Here is a 24,317-nt window from a genome sequence, read left to right as displayed (position 1 = left end):
GTGAGAAACCCAATCGGGAAAAATGTCTGTATTCTAGAGACGGAATCTTTCAAGACTCTCTTTCTCCAAGGCTGTTCTATCAACATGAGTCATTTCTCTAACAGTATACAGTGTGCAGATCAATATAACAAAGGTTCAACGTGTGTTGATATGTGTATGCATGGTGCAAACACACAAAAACATGATTTTTATTGCATATTTGTGCCTGATAATTGACTGTAATAAGTGTTTAATGGTTTCTGTCCCTCAAGAAGTTATAATCTTTTATTGTCTGACATATATATTGTGACAATTAACGATATTATTTGATTGTTTTGGGCCAGATAGATAGATAGATAGATAGATAGATAGATAGATAATTGACTGATTGTTTCCCTCTCAAGAGTGGAGCATCCTGCTGCAGGCTACAAGAAGATCTTTGAGACAGTGGAGGAGCTGAGTGAACCCATTCCTGCAAAGATCACCGGTGAGAAGGAGGAGTGGCCAAGTGCTACACACACACAATAAAATTCTTGTTTTTTGTATTTTCCCCCTCCTATTGTCTCAATTCTACTGACAGTCTCCATGTTTTTGTGCAATGAAGTCACAGTGACGATAAAAGTGCCAGTGCCATTGTTTCATCCCATGATTCCATTGCAGAATTTTCCCAACCTTTTAGATGTATATGTATTTTCTAGAGTGATTTGATAGTTTGCCATCTTTAAAAACAGGATCCTCATAATGAAGTTTGGTAAAGCCACGAAACAACAGCATGTGTGTGTGTGTGTGTGCATGCGTGCGTGTGCAGGTGTGATACCACCATGGCTGAACGGCAGTCTCCTCAGGATGGGTCCGGGTCTTTTCGAGGTCGGGGGTCAACCGCTCCGCCACCTGTTTGACGGACAGGCTATGATACACAAGTTTGACCTGAAGAACTGGCAGGTCACCTACTACAGGAAGTAAGAATAAGTATGACGACAAAAATACATTTTCCAGAAAAGGTTAGGGCAGTTAATGCAATTAAAAACTAAAATATGTAGCTTACACCAGCGGTTCTCAAACCTTTTATACCAAGGACCACCTGAAATATATAATTTTTCCACCATCTTCTTGCTTTTTCACCTGATGTCACGTGTATCTCATTATCACCACTTTTATTGCACATTATAACAACATCTGATTTATTGTGAGTTTAGAGAGATATGCTGAGCGGTGCAGACTAGAGCCATGCAAAGTGTTGCTAAAATCAGACACAGGTGCTGCAAAATAGTTTTGTCAAACTCTCCCTGGAACCAGGGCGTCGGTTTATTGCCTCAGCGTTGTGTTTCACAATCTTTAGAGGAGAAGATGCTTAATGTGGCTCAGTGGCTCTCTGTCACATCTTGTTGTTGTTGATCTTTCGTTCAGGTTCATCAAATCGGACGCGTATGTCCGTGCTATGGCTGAGAACAGAGTGGTCATCACCGAGTTTGGCACAGCGGCCTACCCTGACCCCTGTAAGAACATCTTCTCCAGGTAAAACCTTTAAAACCTTCTCTCCAAATGAAGTCTTTGTATCAAACTATCATCTGTGTTGTCTTGTTGTTTTTATATGTGTTCAAATGTGTTAAATTATGAGTCATAAATGTGCTTTTGGACAGATGAACCTGATAGAATTAGGCTAACGGTTCTCGTTTTCATGCTAAGCTAAGCTAATCCAACCCAACTTTATATATTAAGCACTTTAAAACAACACCAGCTGAAACAAACTTTGCTTAAATTATGTGTTTCTGTTCTTGGTTTGTATTGAAATTTAGACACTTTTGCTGCAATATCTGTTTTTCTTGTTTTCTTCAGATTCTTTACTTACTTTAAAGGCATCGAAGTGACCGATAACTGCGTGGTCAACGTCTATCCGATCGGAGAAGACTTCTACGCTGTCACGGAGACCAACTTCATCACCAAGGTCGACCCCGACTCACTGGAGACGTTAAAGAAGGTCAGAGCTGAGCGTTTTTACTTTCCCTGTTTTCTAAATAATGTAAAGTTTACTTTTAAGCTAATCGTTTTAGCAGCCATTTTGAGAGGTTTTGACCTCTTCATTGACCATTCATCCTCTTGCTACCCTGCGTTTGTGTGCCTACATCAGGTGGACCTTTGCAAGTACATCTCAGTGAACGGGGTGACTGCCCACCCCCACACCGACACAGATGGTACAGTCTACAACATCGGCAACTGTTTCGGGAAGAACATGAGTCTGGCTTACAACATCGTCAAGATTCCTCCTGCTCAGGAAGGTGAGTCTTTACCACGAGACACATAAGGACATACAGTATGTGCTGATTGTGCAGATATTAAAAGGACCATGCATGTTATAGATTGTTTTGTGTGTTGTGCATGTGCTTTTAAGAAGATTCAGACCCCATCGAGAAATCCCAGGTCGTGGTTCAGCTGCCCAGCAGCGAGAGGTCAAAGCCCTCTTACGTCCACAGGTACACCACGTCCTCTCTCTCTCTCATGTCTCCACCGAACGAACCACGTCCTGTCTCTAACGCTTCACACTGATTTGATAAACACTCTGTTTGTTTGTCTCTCTCTCGCTGCAGTTTCGGTATGACAGATGACTATTTTGTGTTCGTGGAGCAGCCGGTGAAGATCAACCTGTTTAAGTTCCTGACGGCCTGGAGCGTCACGGGAGCCACCTACATGGACTGCTTCGAGTCCAACGAGAGCATGGGGGTAGGATGGGGGTAGGCGGGGCTGGAGACAGAGGGGTCGTCGGTGACACAAATTGTGTCATGAATTCATGAATGTGTGCTCCTGTCTCAGATAGAAAGGGAGTGTGTTTATTACGTGCAACTTCCTATATACTGTATATACATGTATATGTGTGTGTGTGTTGTGTAGACATGGTTCCACTTGGCTACACGAGACCCAGCTGCGTATATGAGCAGCCACAAGTTCAGAACATCAGCCTTCAACATCTTCCACCACATCAACGCCTACGAAGACGACGGATTCATCGTCGTCGACCTCTGCACGTGGAAAGGGTGAGTGTGATACTCTGTGTGTGTGTGTGTGTGCGCGCGCACGCGTGTGTTTAATCTCTCACACTCCCTCTCCCTCTCTCTCTCTCTCTCTCTGTCTCTCTGCAGTCATGACTTTGTGTATAATTACCTGTACATGGCCAACGTGAAGGAAGAGTGGGAGGAGGTGAAGAAAGCAGCGATGAGAGCTCCTCAACCTGAGGTCAGACGCTATGTACTGCCACTGGATATACACAGGGTGAGTGCACACACACACACACACACACACACACACACACACACACACACACACACACACACACACACACACACACACACACACACACACACACACACAAACACACACACACACACACTCCTTTGTGTCTTTTTTGGGTGTGTTAGTTAGGTGTTCAGGGTCGTTTTGCCTGTGTTTGTGGTTGTTAGTGGATTTGTTTGTTTTCCTGTCTCTTTCTGGTTATTTTGGGATTACTCCACGTCTTTTCTTTTTCTCCTTCATCAAAACATTAATCCAGTTCAGGTTCAGGTTAATTAATTTATCTTACCCTACCGTTCAAAAGTTTGGGGTCACTTAGAAATGTCCTTATTTTTTAAGGAAAAGCACCTTTTTCAATGAATATAATTAATTTAAATTAATCAGAAATACACTCTATACATTGTTAATGTGGTAAACGACTATTCTAGCTGCAAACGTCTGTTTTTTAAGAGAATATGTACATATGTGTATAGAGGCCCATTTCCAGTGTTCTAATGGTACATTGTGTTTGCTAATCGCATTAGAAGGCTATTGGATGATTAGACAACCCTTGTGCAATGATGTTAGCACAGCTAAAAACACTTATTATTTGGAATAAAAATCATTATTTCTAATCTTGTCAATGTCTTGACTATATTTTCTATTCATTTTTCAACTCTTTTGATGGGTAAAAGTGTGACTTTCAATGGAAAACACAAAGAAATTGGATAGGTGACCCCAAACTTTTGAATGGTAGTATATATACCATACACACTCACAGTGCTCACAAAACTAGCACTATACAAATGTTTTCTCTTTTAGAATAATGCTGTTTTTTTTTCCATCACAAATGACAAACCGTAAAAGCAGCAGTAATAAGAGACATTCTAGAGATTCTACAGTCTGTTGAACGGCAGCGGTTGTTAATCTTAGCAGCACGATGTTCAAATTAAACCAACTGCTGATGGTATGATAATATAATTACAGAAAAAACAATCAGCATCTTCACAAATAGTTCCCACCTGTGACCGCAGCATTATTCAGTCACATACTGTTCTCTGTGCAAATTTACAGTTTGTGTGTGTGTGCGCGTGCGCGTGCGCGTGCGCGTGCGCGTGTGCGTGTGCGTGTGTGTGTGTGTGTGTGTGTGTGTGTGTGTGCGTGCGTGTGTGTGTGTGTGTGTGCGTGTGCGTGTGTGTGTTCAGGAGGCGCAGGGGGAGAACCTGGTGTCTCTGTCCTACACTACAGCTACTGCTGTTCTCCACAGTGACGGCACCATCTGGCTGGAACCTGAAGTCCTGTTTTCAGGACCAAGACAGGGTGAAGCACGGCTCTGCAGACACACACACACACACACACACACACACACACACACACACACACACACACACACACACACACACACACACACACACACACACTCACACACTGCATGTAAAAATACACTCACATGTGCACCTTCTATGATTATGAAGTATCATAGCTAAAACACACATGAGTAGTTGTGGCTGCTGGGCTAAAATGACAAATCGATTCATTTACAGTGAAATTTAAAGCCTTTCTGAAGCACACAGAGGACTCTATCACTCATACATCACTTCTATATATTCATATATGTCTCCTTTATGTCACTGTATTGATGTCTCTGTCTCTCTGTGTCCCTCAGCCTTTGAGTTTCCACAGATAAACTACTCTCGGTGTCGTGGGAAGAAGTATTCGTTCGCCTACGGCCTGGGGCTCAACCACTTCATCCCTGACAGGGTAGGACAAGTGAACAGAATAGAATGCCTTTATTGTCATTATACAAGTTGTACAACGAGATTTCCTTGACTTCACCTTGAAAGTGCATACAGCTAAGAACGAAGAACAATAACAACAACAACAACAACAACAACCAGAGTATGGGTCAAAAAGGACATTAAAAAAAAAGTGACCCTAGTTAACGTGAGGTGGGTTTTCAGTTGCAGCGTACTACATTAACAGGATAAACAGCCATCAAATTCTTATTGCACAGTATGAAATAGCAGGTCTATAGCAGGGTTTAAATATAAAAAGTGCATTTCTATGAGACGTGACCCATAGCAGGGTATAAAAAATAATAAATAAGACTATTTCCACAGTATGAAATGTAATTTTTTTTTTTACAGTATATGAAATATAGAAATATAAATATCACAGTGTGAGATGTGATTTTAGCAGCATATAGAATATAAATATCACAGAATGAAATGTAATTTTGCAGTATATAAAAGTAGAAATATAAATATTTACACAGTATGAAAGTGATTTTAGCAGGGTACCATTAAAAATATAGATATTGCACAGTTTGGAATGTAATTTAAGCAAGATAAAAATCTGTATATACAATATAAGTAGTGCACAGTGTATAAGTATTGCAAAGTGTGGGGTAAATTATTAAATAAATAAGCATTTCAGCATGAAATGTAGAGTATTGCACATGCCAGAATGTGTGAGAGTATGTGGTAGAGGTAGGATGGTCAGTGCATGTCCATGTTCAGTGTGGTTATGGCTCTGGGGAAGAAGCTGTCCTTCAGTCTATTTGTCTGAGCTCGGACACACCTGTAGCGTCTGCCAGAGGGCAGCATGTCGAACAGATGAAAGCCGGGGTGGGAACTGTCCTTAACAATGTTCCTCGCTCTGTTCAGGCAGCGAGAGTGGTAAATGTCCTTTAGGGAGGGGAGAGTGCAGCCGATGATCCTCTGTGCTGCGTTGATGACTCTCTGAAGACCCTTCCTGTCTGCTTCAGTGCAGCTGGCGTACCACACTGTGATGCAGTACAGCAGCAGGCTCTCTATGGAAGAGCGGTAGAAGTTCACCAGCAGCTTCTCATTCAGGTTGTTTTTCCTGAGCACTCTCAGGAAGTGCAGGCATTGTTGGGCCTTCTTGGTGATCTCCGTGATGTTCGGGGTCCAGGAGAGGTCAGCCGAGATGACGGTGCCCAGGAACTTGAAGGTCTGGACCCTCTCTACACAGACACCGTTGATGTAGAGGGGAGCTGGGTCTGCGCAGTGCCTCCTGAAGTCGATGACGATTTCCTTTGTCTTTGTGGCATTCAGTGCCAGGTTGTTCGCTGAACACCACGTTGTCAACTTCAGGATCTCATCCCTGTAAGCAGACTCATCTCCCCCTGAGATTAGTCCAACCACAGTGGTGTCGTCTGCGAACTTGACGATGGTGTTACCAAGGTGGGTTGGGCTACAGTCATGGGTGTAGAGGGAGTACAGTAGTGGGCTCAGCACACACCCCTGTGGAGAGCCGGTGCTGAGTGTGCGGGTGGAGGAGATGTGGTCACCAAGTTTAACAGTCTGTGGACGGTTCGTGAGGAAGTCTTTTATCCATGAGCATGTGTGTGGGTGGAGGCCTAAATCCACAAGTTTACTGACCAGAATGTCCGGGATGATTGTGTTGAAGGCTGAGCTGTAATCAATGAAGAGTAGCCTCACATAGCTCCCCTGGTGTTCCAGGTGGCTCAGCGCAGTGTGGAGAGCTATGGCTATGGCACACAGACACTGGACACAGACACTGATGCAGTATTAGTCTCATAACTGGTGAAAAACCCTAAATCAGAGCCATTCTCACTAAAACGTACATCAAAAGTTATTAGTGATCAGTAACATGGCGACAGAACCTTGACAAAGATTATAAACACAATCCTCCGCGGCCTCTGCTCACATCTCACAGAGATGAATAAAAGTGTTTTTTTATTGTTCTGGGAAACAAAAGAGTCAGTGAGGAGTCAAACAAATGAGATACCCGTCTGAATTTAACCAAAAATATGTTTGGTACATGGGTGAGCAGACATGAAAGTCATACACGAGGAGATTTATGGTGGGCTGCACAACACAGGTAACCAACGAGACACAGGTGGAAACAGTGAGGCCCAGGTGTGAGGCTGAAAAACACATGAACAGCACACACAAAGAAAACTACTAAAAAATACAACAGAAAGTCTTATGTAACGTATGTTAGTGAGGTCCAAAATAGAATCAAAGTACAAAAAAAATATGTTTTTATTGTTGTTTGAACTGCTGCAGATCGTCAAACTGAACGTGCAGACTAAAGAGACGTGGCTGTGGCAGGAGGAGGAGTGTTACCCGTCAGAGCCGCTGTTTGTGCCAACACCTGGAGCTACAGAGGAGGATGATGGTAGGACACACACAGGTTTACACAGCACAAAATTGACTTCCATTGATTTACACAGCCTTAACTATGACCCCAATTTAAATCTTAGCCTTAAACTTAATAATCAGTTCCTCAGAAATGAGGTTCTGCTTCATTTACACCAGGTTTTGGTCTCCATGAGGACTGCTGGTCAGTGTTTATGCCAGACAATATCCTAAAGAGGTAACAAATACAATTTGGTCTGCTCGTAGGACTCACAGTCATGATAAATGAGAAATTTCATGTAGTTCTGTTTATGTTAGCGCTTTCAAAAAGTGGACTTAATGACTTTGAGTTTATGACTTTTACTCATTAACTTGTCTTGAACAAAAAGACAGAGTTTGACGCGGCTAGCTCAAACCTGCTAGCACGTTGAAATGCTTAGACTAGCCATTTTTTTCCAAAATGGCGGACTTCCGGGTGGGCGGAGCAAATGGAAGTACATTAGAAATTGACGCATTTACTACGCAGATGCGTCAGTCGTTTAGTTCTTTTCCACAAAACAACCATGGATGTATAATATGAACTGGATAGAGCACCGCCCCCTCTGCCTTGAAGACAATTTTTACATGGTGGCCACTGTGGGTACTGCAACAGAAAACCCCATAAAAGCCCAAAAAGCAATTTTACCACTGATCACAATAGTAAAAGAGACGCCTGTAAAAGTGTCCACAGGACACCTCGAGACATGGACACGGGCTTTTATAGATCTTTATATGGTAGTGACACTACTGCGCATGCTCTATGGGCCCCATAACCCAGAAATAAACGTAGAAGTCAAAAAACTTTTTTGGCATATGCGCTGGGTGAGCAGCTTCATAGGAATGAACGGAAGCGAAGGGGCGGTGCTCTATCCAGTTCATATAATACATCCATGAAAACAACCCACACAAGTGGCCAAAATAAAGATGGCGCTACCCATCATCACCACGTGACCCCACATCACCTACTTTCCCGGGAAATTTAAACAAACACCAAATTAAATATACTGTTGTGAGTGTCAAACAACACAGGAATCCTGTTTTTTAGTGGACGTCTGTATTTACTCCCGTGTCTCTGCGTCTCAGGTGTGCTGCTGAGTGTCGTGGTGAAGCCTGGTGCAGAGCGACCAGCCTTCCTGCTGGTGCTGGATGCCATGAAACTGACGGAGCTTGCCAGAGCGGAGGTCGACACCATCATCCCCCTGACTCTGCACGGCACGTACAAACCGTGACCGCGGCGCTCTGCCGTCACCCTGCATGACCAAGTACAACTCTTAAACAACAGCAATGTATTGCTTGCTGCTGAGTTAGCTTATTGTCAACAGTGTCTGTTGATTGTAATGTAAGAATACAGATGAATTATGAGGAGTGACCACTGTTTTTTCAATCTTATATTCATGTGGACTAACATATTAAAGTCAGAGTTCGCTTTTATTGAAGCGTGGTTGTATGGGTTATTGACAAATTATCGATAAATTATCCAGAGTGTGAGCATTTTACAAAATATTTCAACTGCTTTTTGTATTCCCTTCTGCTCCCAGTGTGAATGTGTCCATTCCTCATACAGCCACGCTTGAGAAAACCCGAACTATTCCTTTAAACGTCAGGCAACAAGTCACTTTCTCTTTGCTGTTGCCAAACCGTCGACTGCAAAGCTGCATTTCATAATTAAATGTCTTAAATGCATGACATATCAAATGTTTTTTTATGACATAATGATGATTTTAGTACAATATCTTTTATACATTTGAAATGACATTGTTACATTGTCCCAATAAACAAATCATGGTGTACAGACAGAACAGCTGCTATTTTCATTATCTTCTAATAAACTATGATGCAGATGATCGTGCTGCCCCCAGGTGGCAGAAATATACAACATAATATGAATATAATCACTTATGCTTAATTTAACAAGTCTATATATTTGATTTGCATATATTACTATATAAAATATGAAGGTTAAACTAATTTGTTGGCCCTTTATTCAAATGCAATAACTTAATCTGTAACAAATTAAAGGAAATATGTAGTGAATAATAAATTAGGACTAGTAAAATAGTATGCAAATAAAATAAATTGTAGAGTTATTGACTGTTTTCAAAAGCTGCCACGAGATCATCTTTATTTTCTGTCGTTTTGCATTTTTAAAAACTTATTTACATTTGTGTCTTTTATACAAATACTTTTGTGCAGTGATTCATTTACATGTGTGATTCAAAACAACCAATCAAACAAAAAAATGCTATATTAATCAATATTACATGGACAATATATTCAACTTTTATTAAGAGCACTTGTTATTTGACATTAAACTGTACACATGTAGTGAGGGTGGAGTTTACCTTCATGTACGTGAAGATCATGAAGTTTCAAAGGTTTCTGACTGTGGCTGGATTCATCAGAGGCAAAACAATGACACATCTGATCTACGTACAGTACAAAAGGCACACACGTCTCAATTTCCTTCAATTATTTTTCTAAACAACGCATGAAAAGCAGAAACGGTCAAAAAAAACATTTGTGAATATTAACTTGTGTTCTGAGTTTGTAATTGTGGACATGGAGAGTTTTTTTTATGTTCCTTAAACTATGAAACAGCTCTCTCTGCGCAAATGGAGGTAGTCTGTAGTTTGTCAAGTTCACATTTATGACATTATGTTCATCACCTCATGTTAACTGCTTCAGGCTTATGGTGCGTTCCCGCAAATGGAACGCGCCATGAGATCGATTGTGGTTGAACTGGAAGAAAACAAAAACAATCAAATCTGTCAGTAAAATGTCATTCATCCATTGTTTTATGCACTTTTTTTGCTTTTGTTTTCTGTCTTTTGTGGACGTAAATAGAATGTGATGTTAAATTTAAACTGAAAAGTGTTGTTTTATAAATAAAATTTCCACTGCATCCATCAGTCACCTTCCCAAACGTGACATTAGAGAACTGACGATAAGATTCCGCCGTGGATATCTCTGTCTTATCGTGGTTTTCTGTCCAACCACTATAACTTTGTTATTATGGTTCTTCACAGTATGACAGTGTGCAGCCCGCCATTATTACGTTTCATTCACAAAATGGTTCATTTTGTGTGTTTTTTTCCCCGTTTCATTCCTGTTTAGCTCCACCCTGGACACCCCCAACATAAAGGTGGATAATGTGCATCAAAAGTGACGTATGGATGTTCGTCTTGTCCACAGAGAGCGAGGAGGACAGAAGCTTCTACATGCGAAGAAGTGCCGACTGCCCCTTTTCTGTGGACATCTGATACTGCTTCTGCTTAATGATGTCCAGACAGTCTCTGAGAACCTGCAGACACAACGAAACACATCACCTGTGAGAACAAAGTCAAAGGAAAGAGGTAAAAATCATATAGATGTGTATTTTTTTTTACCTTCCTGGTGTCCTGAGGCAGAATAACTCCATCGTCCCAGAGCCTGGCAGAGGAGAAGAAAGCTGAACTCTCTTCTTCTAATCTTTTATTCATGTCATCTTCAGCGTCCGAGGGGAGCAGAGAGCCAGTGTGACCCGGAGCCACCATTGACACGTTGGCGTTGGGCCACAGGAAAAGGAAGTTTGGGTCAAAGGCACGTCCACACTGGAGGGAGAAAGAGGATTCACACTGTGACCCTTCAGCAAACTTATAAGTTTAAGTGACTTATAAGTCATGATCTACATCAACAGGTGAGACTAAAGTAGCATGTAAACATCAGATTACTATGTCATGTTTACATGTTTACACATCTTTACTGGCTGGTCAGTAGTCAAAGATCATAGAGGCACAAATGTCTAGTTTCATGTAAAGAAAAACAACCAATGTCTCTGGTGCTGAGGTCTTCTGTGAAAGATGCACATTTAAAGCTATAGTCCTACATGTCTACCTGGACTACACCACCCTTTAATGTCTAGTGCACAGCAGTGACTCTCACCATGGCGTAGCTGTCGGCACCGTGGCAACCACCGATCACCACAGTGATTTTGGGCACGGACGCGCACGCCACGGTGGACAGCATCGATCCCTGAGCCTTCAGACGGTTGCTATTTATCTCTGCCTGAAGACACACACAGAATATATTACACTGTATATAATGTGATTTCTGTAATGTTGAAATATGGTAATTGCACCCAGTAAATTGCTTTGTGGCTTCGTGTTTGTCCGTGAATACCTTGGACGCGGAGAGCGTTAGAGCCGGTGTGGGCGCTGTGTTCTGGAGGAAGAGGAGTGGCACGTCTCTCTGGTCACACAACTGGACAAAGTGACTCCCCTTCAGGGCGGCTTCATACAACAGCTCTCCGTTGCTGGCCACTATTCCCACCAGGTGCCTAATGCAGTACACAACAGACAACAGAAAACACACGTTATACTGTACATACATGATCAGGAGCAGTGGCGTGCACAGACATTTTGTGGGGCAGGTGGACAAATAAAAAAAAACCCCAGACAATCAATGATAAATAACAATAAATAGTAGATTTAATAGATAGATTTAATGCGATGGGGTGCGTGTGTATATTTTACCCATGAATCTTTGCGAACCCAGTGATCAGCGTGGTCCCATAACGAGCTTTAAACTCTTGGAAGCGGCTCCCGTCTGTCAGTCGACTGATAACCTGGACAGACAGAGTTAATGGACTCAATAACTAGTTTCTTCAATAGAACATGATGTAAATGATGCTCTCATTATGTGGTAAAACAGATGATAAAACATGGCAGGATTAGGGCAGCTGGACAATTCCAGTTTGACAGTTTTGTACCATCTTAGCATCCAGGGTGTATTTATAACTCAGAGGAGCGAGACCCAGAAGCTCATCTGAACTGTACAGTGGCTCCTCTTCTGCTTTCCTCTTCCTCGTCTTCTCCTCGTCCTCCTCCTCTTCCTCGGGCAGCAGGAAGTTGAGGGTGGAAATTATGTTTCTGGTGTATTCGTACGCCTCCTTCTCTTCCCAGGCGAAATGATCCACACAGCCACTCACTCTGAAAACCAGAGGATGAATTCACCTGATGATGTAGCTCTCTATTGGCTATATCTTCCAGAAACAATATGAGTTACTCCCATTGAGGCACATACTCAGCATGAAGTTTGGCTCCTCCCAGGTCCTCTGGTGTCACCTCCTCTCCTGTAGCAGCCTTGACGAGCGGCGGTCCTCCCAGGAATATGGTGCCTATTCGGTGCACCATCACCGTCTCCTCTGCCATCGTGGGGATGTAGGCTCCGCCCGCTGTGCATGAGCCACACACCACCGACACCTTTAGGACCATGGGTTGTTTTCATGAAGAAATTGTTGAAGTCAAATTGCAGATTTGTCCCTTTTCAGATCAAATTGGACATTTCAAAATTAATATTTTCTTCTTTACCTGTGGGATCTTCATGGCAGACATGATGGCTTCATTATAGAAAGTTCTTCCTCCCTGGTTCTTATCCGGAAAGATCTCTGACTGGATTTTCACACACAAACAGAGAATTATGAATGATAAGAGTTAGAATCACTAATACAGTGACTCCAGACTCTTGTGTTTGCAGAGGACCTGCAGTGGTAGGAAAGCTCCTCCAGAGTCGACCAGGTAAACACAAGGCAGGCGGTTCTGAGTGGCCACGTCCTGAGCTCTGAGTTGCTTCTTCACTGTGATTGGATAAGCTGTGCCGCCTTTGACCGTGGCGTCGTTGGCAATGAACACACACCACAGACCACAGATTCTGCCGATACCTGGACACACATACAAATGCGTGTAGAGCAAAATTTGTGTGTTGTTAGGTGAGCAATTACAGTGTTATGCTCTGTATTCAGGGTACATTTAGGGCTGTACTAACATGGTATCTAACCTGTCAGGCAGCCAGCTGAAGGAATATCTCCATACGGCAGATTCAGACCGGCGAAGGGCGACAGCTCCAGAAAGTCTTCATCGTCCAGCAGGAGGCGTAGGCGATCCCTGACCAGCAACTTCCTGTTTCTCTTCGTATGTCTTTCAATGCTGTTCTGGCCTCCGCCTTTCTTCACCTTCTCACTCAACTCTATGAACCTAACAAGTGCAATAATATTAGGATTTTGAGAAATTAATAAAACGTAGTGAGGAGAGCTCTTTTGTCAGAACCTACTTCTTGTTGCAGGCGTTGCTGTTTCGATGGTTAGCCTCGTACACGTGTTGGTGGAAGGGCTGCAGGGGCAGCTCCAGCACTGGGAAGGCACTTGGCAGAGATCTCCTCCTCTTTGCTACGGAGCTCATACACCGGACAGAACATTTCCAATGCTGCTCTGCCAACCTGTGACACAGCATTCATACAAGAAAACAGTATTGACCACATTCAAATTGAAAAAATGTAGCATTCGTAGTAGGATCTAGACTGTCAAAATTAAGTTAGGTTTATCATCTAGTTGATAATAGCTAATGTTTTGAATTAATCTTTCTACAGAATTATACATTTGTATGGAGATGACCTTTAATTTATTTTTAAAAAACAACAACATTATTTTAGGTCAAATCAGACTATGACTAAACTGAGCCCCTCCATCGAGACAGTCTTGAGCACAAACTCTTCAGACGTGTGAGTATTATTTGTGTGTGTGTGTATAATGTGGAAAACTGTAATAACATCGTGTTTTTGCCCTTAAATGTCTTGTGCTCTCAGTTGAGCATAACTGAGTCATGTTGATACATGAGCTTCAAGTTCGTCCTAATTACATGCATTTTTCCATTTTATTCAGTGAGGGGGAAACTGTACATACAGTAGTATCTACAGAATAGCTGTGTTCTTACAATAATGCTTCATATTACAGTTTTAGTCAGATTTATTTTATCTCTCTATAGGTTACACACAAACAGTGAGTACAAATCTGCTTGTTTGGTCTTTTTTAAACACACGCGCGAATGTATTCATGGCTTTACAAAGGAAAAACGTTTGTGTTTATTGTGTATATTTGAAGTCAGACGTATCGTTAGCTTAATGTGTACAATATGAAATGTGTGCCAAAGGTCATGAGATAACTTCGTTCGAGTGTGAAAACGCACGAGTAGTAACATGAATTTAACGTGTTTTTACCTTATCGTGCAGCGGTACATGTCTCTGAGTGTAAATCTGCTAGTTTAATTCATTAACTGCACAAGTTAAAGGGGCGAAAATGAAAAAAGAGTTACTCCATTGCCTATCAGTCTGAATCCTTCTTCTTCTGCCTTGTTATGAGGGGCAGTGTGTTCTTCAGCTATAATCTGTATTACCGCCATCTACAGGCGTGGATGTGTAACTACAGACTGCACTCAAAATGAGGCACATGGTTTTTCTGCCTGATTCTAATTTTTGAACTGTATAAACTGCCACTAACTAGTCATTACTATTACATGCTCCATATTTTGTTAATATCGCCAATAACCTGTAGTGTTTTGTTTTACTTTTTTAAATTTCTCAGTAAAATAACTCGCTATCTGCTAAATGTAAAATAAATGTCAATGGAGCGTCTCGCGCTCACTGAATTTGTAATGCCATATATTTGCCGCTAGAGAGCGCTACTCCACCAGGCGTGATTAATTGAGTCCTCTGTTATACAGTATTTACACAAAAACTTAGATTTTTTTTACATATATACATATAAATATATGTATATATGTGTGTGTATATGTATATATTACATGAGGAAGAAGGTATATTTGGACAATACCTGTGCTAAAGCCCATTGACTGGTTAAAGTAGAACAAACAGCACATCGTTATTCCTGCCACTTTAATTATGTAACCTACTGAATATCCAATAAAATATTTTAATTATTACCTGTAACATGACTGTAACAAAAGCATAACATAAAAATATAGGCTAAGATAAACTTCCATTTTCAGTAAGTCTAAAAAGCAACAACAACATGCAAAATGCACACTTATAAACACATTGTCGAATTACAATGTTATTGGAATGATATATAGGAAAGAATATTATTTTCTTTTTCGATTTCTTTTCTTTTACATGTAAAGAAGTAAACATTCATTAAGAACACTTTTACTCTATGTTTTCAAACTGCCATGCAACACAAAATATCATTAAACACAGTGGAATTAGGTCATATTAATGCCAAAACAAATGTGAACTAAATAAGACAGCAATATACGTGCATTACTAGCAAAAGAAAAGAAAGTATTAATACAAATTCTTGAAACATAAGCCAAACACTAAAATAAATTTTAAAAAGTGAAAATGAAAGAATAAAAATAAATGTTGAAAAATGGTGATGGTGTTTCCCACCTCTGGAAATTATATATGTTTTACTTATTTATTTATTTTAAATAAACGTAGTTAAATTTAGTTATCCATCAATAATCAATACATTGAATAATCGTTTCCCTAATTGTTGAATTCCCTTTTTTAAGAGGGGGGGCGGGGGGGGTCCTCTGTGGTCCAGGGCCCCCGGTCGGAGCGGCCCTGCTGATTGGGAAGAAGGAGGAGGAGTGATTGTTTGTCGGCAGACAGTCAGTTTTAAACCAGGAGGACCGGAGTTCCAGCGGCTATTTGGGAATCTCTGAGCGGGGAAAAACTACTTCCAACACGGGAGAACTCACAAGGAGGAATCCGACATGAGTTGGGGAACGGAGCTCTGGGTATGTCTGAACTCTTTTCTTTGCCAACTGGCTTGTTTTGCTTTGTTTTATGTGACACGGGACTTTAGCTCACACGGGTGGCAGCAGGAAGGTGCTGCTGGGATACCTTACGCTGGTGCTAAAGATAACGCTAGCCCGCGAGGCTAAGGCTAAAGCTAATCCGCGGTGCACCTTAACGGCTGTGACAGCGGCGGAACAATAGGCAGGGAAGTCCGCAGAGTCACACACGGCGGGCGGGCGGTTACTGAGGGGGTGTAAATGCAGTCCTGTCTACCCGGTTTCATGTCAACTTGAATCGCATCTGTTCAATGTGTGTTTTTTTTGGCTTGACTGGCAAGTTACGAAGTTACATGTTGAGGGTTTTTATATGCGTGTGTCACACCCCGTTTGAAGGAGAAGCAGGCACGGTGGAGAAACGGTTGGATCCGGGGGGGGGCGGGGGTTAGCGACCACCGTCCTGCTTCAAATCAACCTCAGCTCCACAGCTGTTTGTATCATTAACTGATTGGCACAACGTGTGTCTTTGTTGTCAGTCTTTTGTCCGGACCCCGTGTCTTTGAATGGGACACGAAGCCCGTGTTTTAATACAGTGGTTTGTTTTTGGCCACGAGTGAGAGAAATAAAAGCAGTTTTTATTACTTGAACATATGACTCACATACAAGAATAAGAAATCAGAGCGAATGTCTTATAATTTGCACCATCTGCCTCATCTTCAACATATAAGAATGTGTGTTTAATGTCTTGCTGCAGCTTGTGGTTTAATGAAGTAAACATTTATTCACATTTGAGTTATATCTGATAAGGTGGTGAGTCCAACACAATCTGTGTCTCTTTTTTCTGGGGTGTTGGCCATCACAAGCTGTTGTAACCAGAGAGGCAACCATCAGCATCCCCCCTGAGCCTGTGTGTGTGTGTTCATGTGTGTATGTACTATGTGTGTGTGTGTGTGTGTGTGTGTGTGTGTGTGTGTGTGCTCACATGAGTGCTGGAGGCTCTGAGAGCAAAATCTGATTCAGACCTACCTTTGTTAGGACATCCTGTCTGGTGCTCACAACTGTTTTTCAGGGTTAAAAATTGGGTTTTGGGTGAGGATCGGGGGAAAGGTCAGAGTTTCTCACTAAGAATGCTGCACTATGTATGGTGGGATGCCTGGATTATATTCCTCTGGTTATCTGTAGCATATAAAAGCTTGTATTCTCGTATTTATTCATATATGCGAGACTTGGTTTGGCCTTGTTGCTGCTGTAAGCCCATCTGCTTCACTGCTCACTGTTGCCTCAGTATCATCTCAAAACAGCAAGCATGTCCTCTTCTGACCTCTGGCATTAGCAACACATTTTTCGCCCAGAAAACTGACTCTCTGATTTATTTTCAGACCTTTTTTTGTAAATCATAGAGACGGTTGAGCATAAATAATCCCAATAGAGCTGCATTTTCTGAAATACTCCGCTAAGACCGGCCTGTCTGGCAATCATCGTACAGTCTTCTTTCTGATGCTTGGTTTGAATTTATACACGACTAAACACAACCACATTACATTACTACCATGTGATTGGCAGAATAGATATTCTTCATCCTAAAGTTAAACTTTTAGAGAAAAAAATAGGAGTTTACTAAAATTGACATTCACTTTAAAACTTATTAAAAATAATCCATACAAGAACTGTATTTAAAGCCAACAGGATTTAAAAAAAAAAGGGTTAAAACTAATGTAGGAAACCCACCATCAGAAATAATTCCCAGGAATGACTTCATGGGAAACCGTTTATTTCAAAGTGTTAAGTTATTCCATGACTTGTTGCTCCTTTTAGTCGTTTGAGCTCGTCTCTTCAGCGCTGTTCCATCTGTGCCGTAAGTGAACCAAGGCAGGCAATCATCTGCCGCCTGTAGTGTCATAATCCCTCGTGCCCACAGATGAGATTAATGTGCTGACTGTCTGATGTCGTCAGATTACACATGATTGGCTATTTGATGTCAGATTACGGATTTTCCTGCCTGTGTTGCGTTTTATGCACGACTGCATCAATCTGCATAAATTAATTCATATTACAGACCAACATCATGAATTATAATGTGCAGCAGGTTCTTGCCAATATGTGTATATATAAACAAGAATTAAGAACAAGGGCTTTAACTAATGGTTCATTAGCACATTTTTTAAACAACAAAAGTTCACGTCCTTAAATGTTCAACATTTTATGCTTAGAGAAATGCTTTAAATTAATCCCCATGTCCTTGAATCACCTCATAAGTAGAGTAGAGAAGTGTTTTTTTCTGCAGTCTTGTAGCAGCAAATTGTGGATATATGATTCCTTTAAAAATAATAATATATATATGTATTTTTGGCTCTGCATTTTGTGTCCACAATGCAGTACACTTGAATGTTAAGAGTTAAGTTAAGAGACAGAATAACGGAAAGGTAAAGCTTTAGTGCACTTATCAGCATTTATCAAGTTTCTGTGAACAAGAATGTGTACATTTACAGAACAATAATCTGTAATCTGAAGATTATTGCAAATGTTTTCTTTGATTTTCCATTAAACTTTTGTTGCCTGTCCCCAGGTTGCAAACCAATACTGTACATGGTAAATATTTAAATCCATCTTTACCACACGCATGAGCAGTATTTTATAGGTTAATAGTATGCAGCTTTAAAAAAGTTAATCGGCATATTTAACATCAGTTGGTGCATTTGCGGTTGGCCTCTGTTTTGGCTCTAACTCAGGTCTTTGAGGCATTACAAAGTGAGCAAAGAACATCCCATTACTGCGCTGGCTTCCTGCCTGCTAGACACACACATAACGTAGGAAGTGTTTGTTGAATCAAAGCTCTGTCTTGTGTGTGTGTGTGTGCGTGCGCCGAGTGCCAGGATGCTGCCATGCTGTGCTCTCGTCTGTCTGGCTGAGGTGAGCTGGAGGCCAGCAGAGAGGAGCAGCCAACACGGGCTGAAGGACGAGAGGGTGACGGGAAGCCGTCTCTGCTGATCCGACAGACTGAAGAGATAAGAATGAGGCGATAGAGGAAAGAGGGACAAGCTTTAAACAGCTGACTCTTTTGAAAGTCCATGAGCTCTTAAAGAGACCGTAGACCAAGATTCAGAGCAGGTAGTAGGTTTTTACCCTCTTCCACATCAGGGGGTCACTGGAGATTGCTTCCCTTCCCTCCATGGCTTGTCTGGGTTTTAAAAAGGCTGAGCTCTGTGTTCCCTCAGGTGGAGTTTCGGCTGCAGTCAGGGGTACCAGGGTTATTTATGGATCATTTGATGCTCGATGCCTGAGGATTGTTTTGTATTCTTGGCATCAGGTGGTGCTCAGACTCTTGTCTATAGGATTTTCGTTACCTCTGGTGATTTTTCCATATATCCTCCTCCGTCAGTTAGGATTTTCTTTGTTTGTTGTGGGTATTTGGTATCTAAATTCTTAGTGTTCTGTTAAAGACAATCACAGGAGAATTAGCTATTTTAAAACATCATTGGGTTAAGGGCAATTGTGACGTTGTATTGGCAAAGTGATTAACTCATTAGTTGAGAAACATTAGTTGCATCTTTTAACATGTTAAACCGTTTGTTGTGCGTCTGTATAAGCTCCTATACTGTAGGTCTAACCAAGCATGTTGTGTTGAAATGCTTTGCCAGATTGTGGGGAGGTGTGACTGAGAAAGAGCATATTATTATGAGTTTAAGAGAAGCCTCACTTTACTTTGTTATGTCTAGCATGTGAGGCTGGATGTCTTTCTTAATGAACAAAATTGTGCTAACACGCGTCTCCTGGACACGGAGAGGAGGTGTTACAGGAGAGTGAGGAGACGGTGGACCATACAGAGGAGCTGAGGAAGGGAGGATGTTTAATGACAGGAGGGAGAAGTGACTTGTTTTTTTGTGGAGTGGGGGGAGGTGAATTATTAGTTTGCAGATAAAATATATTAATTTTTTTTATTATTCCGGTGGGATTTGCAGCTGCAACAGTAAGAAACAACAGGATACATTAGAGGCGTAGAACAAAATGTCTGTCTAATACTGTAGCTCGAAACATTGGTACACAACTTTGCGTGATCCTTCAGTATCTTTTATTGTCATAAAACATAAAATTGTGACAAAATTAGAGGCCTGATAACCCAGTGATAACAGCACTGTCTGAATTGTTGTATGTGATGTTTTGATCTTTTTCAAAGCAGATGTTTTATTATCATATTTGATGTTTCCATAAAGTTTTGTGAAAATCATCATCTTTGAAACTTTTTCATCTCTCTTCAGTTCATCAAGATAAATATTTGTTCGTCAAAAGCACAAGACACTACACTACTATTTTTTATTTAATAACATGCATGGACTGATGATTATTTCAAGAATCGGCCGTCTATCACATTATCATTTATCATCTATCATTTAGGTTCTTTCATTTTATCAGATGGAGGAAACAAAGAAAACAGGCCAAACATATTTTTTTGGGGGAAAAGGCTTCATAATTCGTCCATCAGCTGCTCTCATGTCTAAAGATGGCTATCAGCCTCAGAAAAACCCATGTGGGTCGACCTCTAATCAAAACCAATGCAACATTCAGTGGATGTTCAGTTCTTTTGCCTCGTGTGTGCCTCTCTCACTCTGGGGATAGTTATATTCTCTCTTATATACTCTCTCCTTTCCTTCTTCTCATCCTGCCGTCTTCCTTTAGCAGTGATCGTAGCTGTATCCACCCAGCCAGTCAAGCCTTTTTTTTTATTCAAAAGCCATTCCACCTATATGTCTTTGAGTGACCTGGGATAAACCTGTTTAAGTCACATGACCTGATTTTTATCGCCCTTCCTTCAAATAGGTGTGATGCTGCTTTTCTTTCATATGACAGCATCTGGCAGTTGTTGTTATTTTCGTTATTAGTATTAGACATCAGTGTGTATTTTAACTTAATTTCCAGGAAGTCATAACTGAGTCACTCGCTACAAAAACCTCCCCAGACCTCTTAGAGTCACCACTAATTTAGGTGCAGGCCTTTGGTCAGAGCTGCAGCTGTGTTCAGTGTCATGGCGTCTGTCAACTGTTTAATAGTCAGTTACTTTATTAGCCAGTGGATTAAAAAAAATGCAGGTTTTGGGGCACGTGGAAAATTGGAAGATGTTGGGAATTCTTCTGGTCAATTTTCCCTAGACCTCCAAACCAGTCAGTCATTACACTAAACCTCTGCTGGATTGCTGGCTGTTATCAAGTGTCAGGCCCGCTTGCATGTTCACTTAGGCTGAATCCCAATTCCACCCCTTAGCCCTCCCCCTTCCCCCTACCCCTTGTTTTTGCGCGTTCATGTGAGGGGTAGTGCTGTCTCATTTCTCATAAGGGTTAAGGGGTAGGGCCAAGCCGTAGGGCTACGTAGCCCTCGAAACGAAGCTTCCTCAGGACCACACTTGAAACGGAGGGCTTTGAGGAATTTCGCAGCTCCCGCCGCGTCACCTGTCAGCGAAGTTTGAAAGCTGGCCGTTAAAGACTCGCACAAATGTATTTTCCGTATTTTAATAAAGACAGTCATGTGTAATGATTGTATTGCGGTCTTCTTCAATTGTCAACGGTGTTTTTGAATCACTAGTCAAGTTTGTTTTGAATTACTAGCTAGTCGTAGCCGATGCTATCCCGGCGTTCCTTTCGTAAGTGGTTAGCTAGCTGCTATCGCTATTTTTTTTAACATTAACAAATTGTGCCGGAGTGCACAGTTACGTCTTCAGGACAGAACAGGAGATTCTGTCCCCGCTCTGTCTGTGAGCAGCTTTCTCCCTCTGCACCGTGTGTGTGTGTGTGTGTGTGTGTGTGGCTATGGTAATGCAGCGGGTCTGCAGTCGCTGTAACTGTGTGTGTGAACACTCCTCACAGCGTCGCCGCCGATGTCGTTGGTTAGCAGCTGACAGTCGTAAAAACAGAAAAATAGCCCAAACATTACAAACTTGTTACTTGTTAGGATTGTTACATCAACAAGCATCGCATCGCATCGGCTTGTTGATGTAGCAGTCCGTGAGCGTCAAGTCCGGACGACGTGATGACGTAATGGAGGTGTGTCTCATTTCTTAGGGGAACGTTCGTACCCCTCGCTCCCTCAACTCTGTTTTGAGGGCCAAGGGGAACTCCGACAAAGGGGTAGGGGGAAGGGGGAGGGCTAAGGGGTGGAATTGGGATTCAGCCTTACAGTACTATACTTGATATACAAGCTATTGTGGGCGATGTTGCAGTCAGTGAGCAGACATGTTCAAAGACATACACACATTTTGAGAATTGAGATTAGTTTGTAACAGTCATATCTGGATTTTTGCAGCAGTGGACGGGATGATCCACCGTGTCACCCTTTGCATTGTCCTGTCTGAACAATACAAGCTTGTCTACAGTGGCGATTTAATTTAATATATCTTCAATATGATTCCATTCCAGCAATTATATTTTTGAAACTTAACTGTTGCTGTCATAGAAGTAAGATGTCCTTCAGCTGACGTCCTTTGCTTGTTGTGTAGTAAACACATCACTGCTGCTGCACTGATTCTATCTGCTCTGGGGACTGACACAAGACCAGCTGATTTGTGGAAATACACATGAAGACTTCTATTCCAGACCACTGATAAGTTAGTTTAGTTCCATGCTAAGAGGTCTGGTTCTCTGTCTCTATGGTACCATTACTTTCCTTAGCAACCGCCGTTGGGGCATGGACAATAAATCAAGTTCCTTTGTGTCCCGTTTGTGTTTGTGTTTGTGTTCATATAAGATAGAAGAAGTGGCTCACATAATGTTTGCCATTATCCCACTCTAGATTTATAATTTGCCCCTCTCTTCTTCATTGCCTTGACCATGCATTCCTAAACCCTCTCTTAGACTTGGGCAGAATTCTCCAGCATAGACACATTTATAGAGGGATTTCCCATAGACTAAGATAAAACGGGAAAGGTTTTAAAATGGATTAATGTCACAGAGCCTGAAATAGACTTTCGTGACATGGAGCTGCTTTTTGAGTTTTCTCCCGGGGTCCCAATTATGTTAAGATTTTTTGTTGTTGTTGTAGATTAGAGTTGGGCCGATAGCCAAATAACATTATCACGCTAAGGTATTTTTTGAATTCCTATCAACTCATCTCACTCAGGTTTGTGTCTTTTTATCATGCATTTTCCGGAAGCTTCTTGAAGGTTCCCGAAGGACTCCACCCCCCTATGCTAATGCTGTAGTTTGCATCGAGCACACGCAATGCAAGCACAAATTTACAACCCTACCTTATCAGTCAGTGGAGTCTATTTGTGTTCCATTAGTGCATGTATGGGAAACGGTGGCTTTAATTTACAACAAAACCCATTCTAAAATGAGACAGACAGACAGACACTATGTGAAAAAAGCGTATATGCATGGGACAACCATAACTAGGACAGCCCCACCCCCACTCCCACCTCCTCCTCCTCCTCCCTCTCTCCTCTCTCTGTCGTCCTCTCCTGACATGCAGCCTGTTTGCATACAAGGAGACAATATTAATTGTAGCAACAGGAGAGTTTTCCCAGGGTGTTTATTTGGCTGATGAAGTTTCAGAAGCCCATAAAACTGCTCTGCGTCGTGCATTTGCACATACACACGGGGAGGGTTGGAGGGTTGCTGGTAACCTAGGTAACCTGTTCATGAAGTGCGCATTGTACCCCCTGGTTCCTGTTGGCTCCCCACACCATACCATACCATAATATGTCAGGTAAGCAGAGTGCAGGATAAAAAAGAATGTCAACATGCAGAGCAGCAGACTTGTTATGAGCTGGGTTGTTATCGCTGGTGTTAATCTGAATTCAGAAAAGATGCATTTTTCTCCAAAGATTCAACAAGAATGTGATGTGCTTCTCCCAGAAAACTGGGAACATTGATTTTACCCCTCACTGTTGAGTCTCAAATTCATGAATCACCCAAGTATAAATAGCAAACTGTGGCAACAGTAGTCTCAAACAGGATTTATTTCTCCAGTGATTTGTGAAGCAATTTAAACCCACGTGGTGACCAACCATTGTCTCCCAAAGCTGTCTTTAACAAACACAACTTTGTGTTGGTCTAGCCCCGACTCACCATTGTTCATTAAGCCCTCTTAGTTTTAACAAGGTGTTACATGGATGCAACAGATCTCAACAGAAGTCTGAACGGTCCTAATGGATCCTGAATGCTGCCTCAGATCCGATCACGGAAACCATATTCAGAGGTGGTTTGAGGACACATTTGTCCACAAAGATATCAGTTGTCAGTTTTTTCAGCTAAGTCTCACGAGTTTCTCATTAATTTATTTGAATGCCTATGCAGATGCATGTGTTCTACCAAACACCTGCCGCTGAGTACAAGCAAATGAAAATCTTTATTCTCCC

At 41.7% G+C, this 24,317-nt stretch overlaps 3 protein-coding genes across 4 annotated transcripts in view; 2 read left to right on the top strand and 1 right to left on the bottom strand.

The window, feature by feature from the left end:
- Positions 1–384: 384 nt before the first annotated feature.
- LOC310925594 (retinal Mueller cells isomerohydrolase-like) lies at positions 385–8,635 on the top strand (the record flags this gene model as incomplete). The annotated part of the gene is made up of 13 exons (XM_083887575.1): positions 385–466; positions 788–938; positions 1,387–1,494; positions 1,816–1,957; positions 2,108–2,255; positions 2,369–2,450; positions 2,565–2,697; positions 2,866–3,008; positions 3,114–3,243; positions 4,446–4,560; positions 4,907–5,001; positions 7,296–7,407; positions 8,490–8,635. Exons 2-13 carry the CDS (start codon positions 826–828, stop codon positions 8,633–8,635), a joined length of 1,467 nt encoding a protein of 488 aa, XP_083743701.1. The 5' UTR covers positions 385–466; positions 788–825.
- A 1,871-nt stretch (positions 8,636–10,506) lies between these two features.
- On the bottom strand, positions 10,507–14,506 carry LOC310926555 (methylcrotonoyl-CoA carboxylase beta chain, mitochondrial). Its single transcript, XM_083888709.1, has 12 exons — positions 14,436–14,506; positions 13,494–13,658; positions 13,221–13,417; positions 12,926–13,104; positions 12,755–12,835; positions 12,468–12,646; positions 12,154–12,373; positions 11,918–12,009; positions 11,565–11,721; positions 11,328–11,450; positions 10,793–10,996; positions 10,507–10,707 (listed from the first exon to the last, which is right to left on the bottom strand). Exons 1-12 carry the CDS (start codon positions 14,453–14,455, stop codon positions 10,621–10,623), a joined length of 1,704 nt encoding a protein of 567 aa, XP_083744835.1. The 5' UTR covers positions 14,456–14,506; the 3' UTR covers positions 10,507–10,620.
- A 1,352-nt stretch (positions 14,507–15,858) lies between these two features.
- Positions 15,859–24,317, top strand: part of fnbp1l (formin binding protein 1-like) — a 31,340-nt gene continuing 22,881 nt past the window's right edge. For both annotated transcript variants that reach the window (XM_083888708.1, XM_083888707.1), the window contains exon 1: positions 15,859–15,976. In XM_083888708.1, coding sequence (XP_083744834.1) covers positions 15,953–15,976 — 24 coding nt within the window. In that variant the 5' untranslated portion in view covers positions 15,859–15,952. The remainder of the gene's footprint in view (positions 15,977–24,317) is intronic.

Source organism: Microchirus variegatus (genome assembly GCF_963457635.1).
Source record: "Microchirus variegatus genome assembly, chromosome: 4".
Lineage (NCBI taxonomy): Eukaryota > Metazoa > Chordata > Actinopteri > Pleuronectiformes > Soleidae > Microchirus > Microchirus variegatus.
This window is presented reverse-complemented; position numbering and strand designations above follow the sequence as displayed.

Excerpts from the sequence above, each read along its gene's own strand:
- LOC310926555 (XM_083888709.1), bottom strand. The coding sequence starts at position 14,455 with ATGTACCGCTGCACGATAAG. Across the intron at positions 11,722-11,917 it reads GGGTTCGCAAAGATTCATGG|GCACCTGGTGGGAATAGTGG; the intron begins GTAAAATATACA and ends GTACTGCATTAG. Across the intron at positions 11,451-11,564 it reads TAACGCTCTCCGCGTCCAAG|GCAGAGATAAATAGCAACCG; the intron begins GTATTCACGGAC and ends GTGTGTCTTCAG.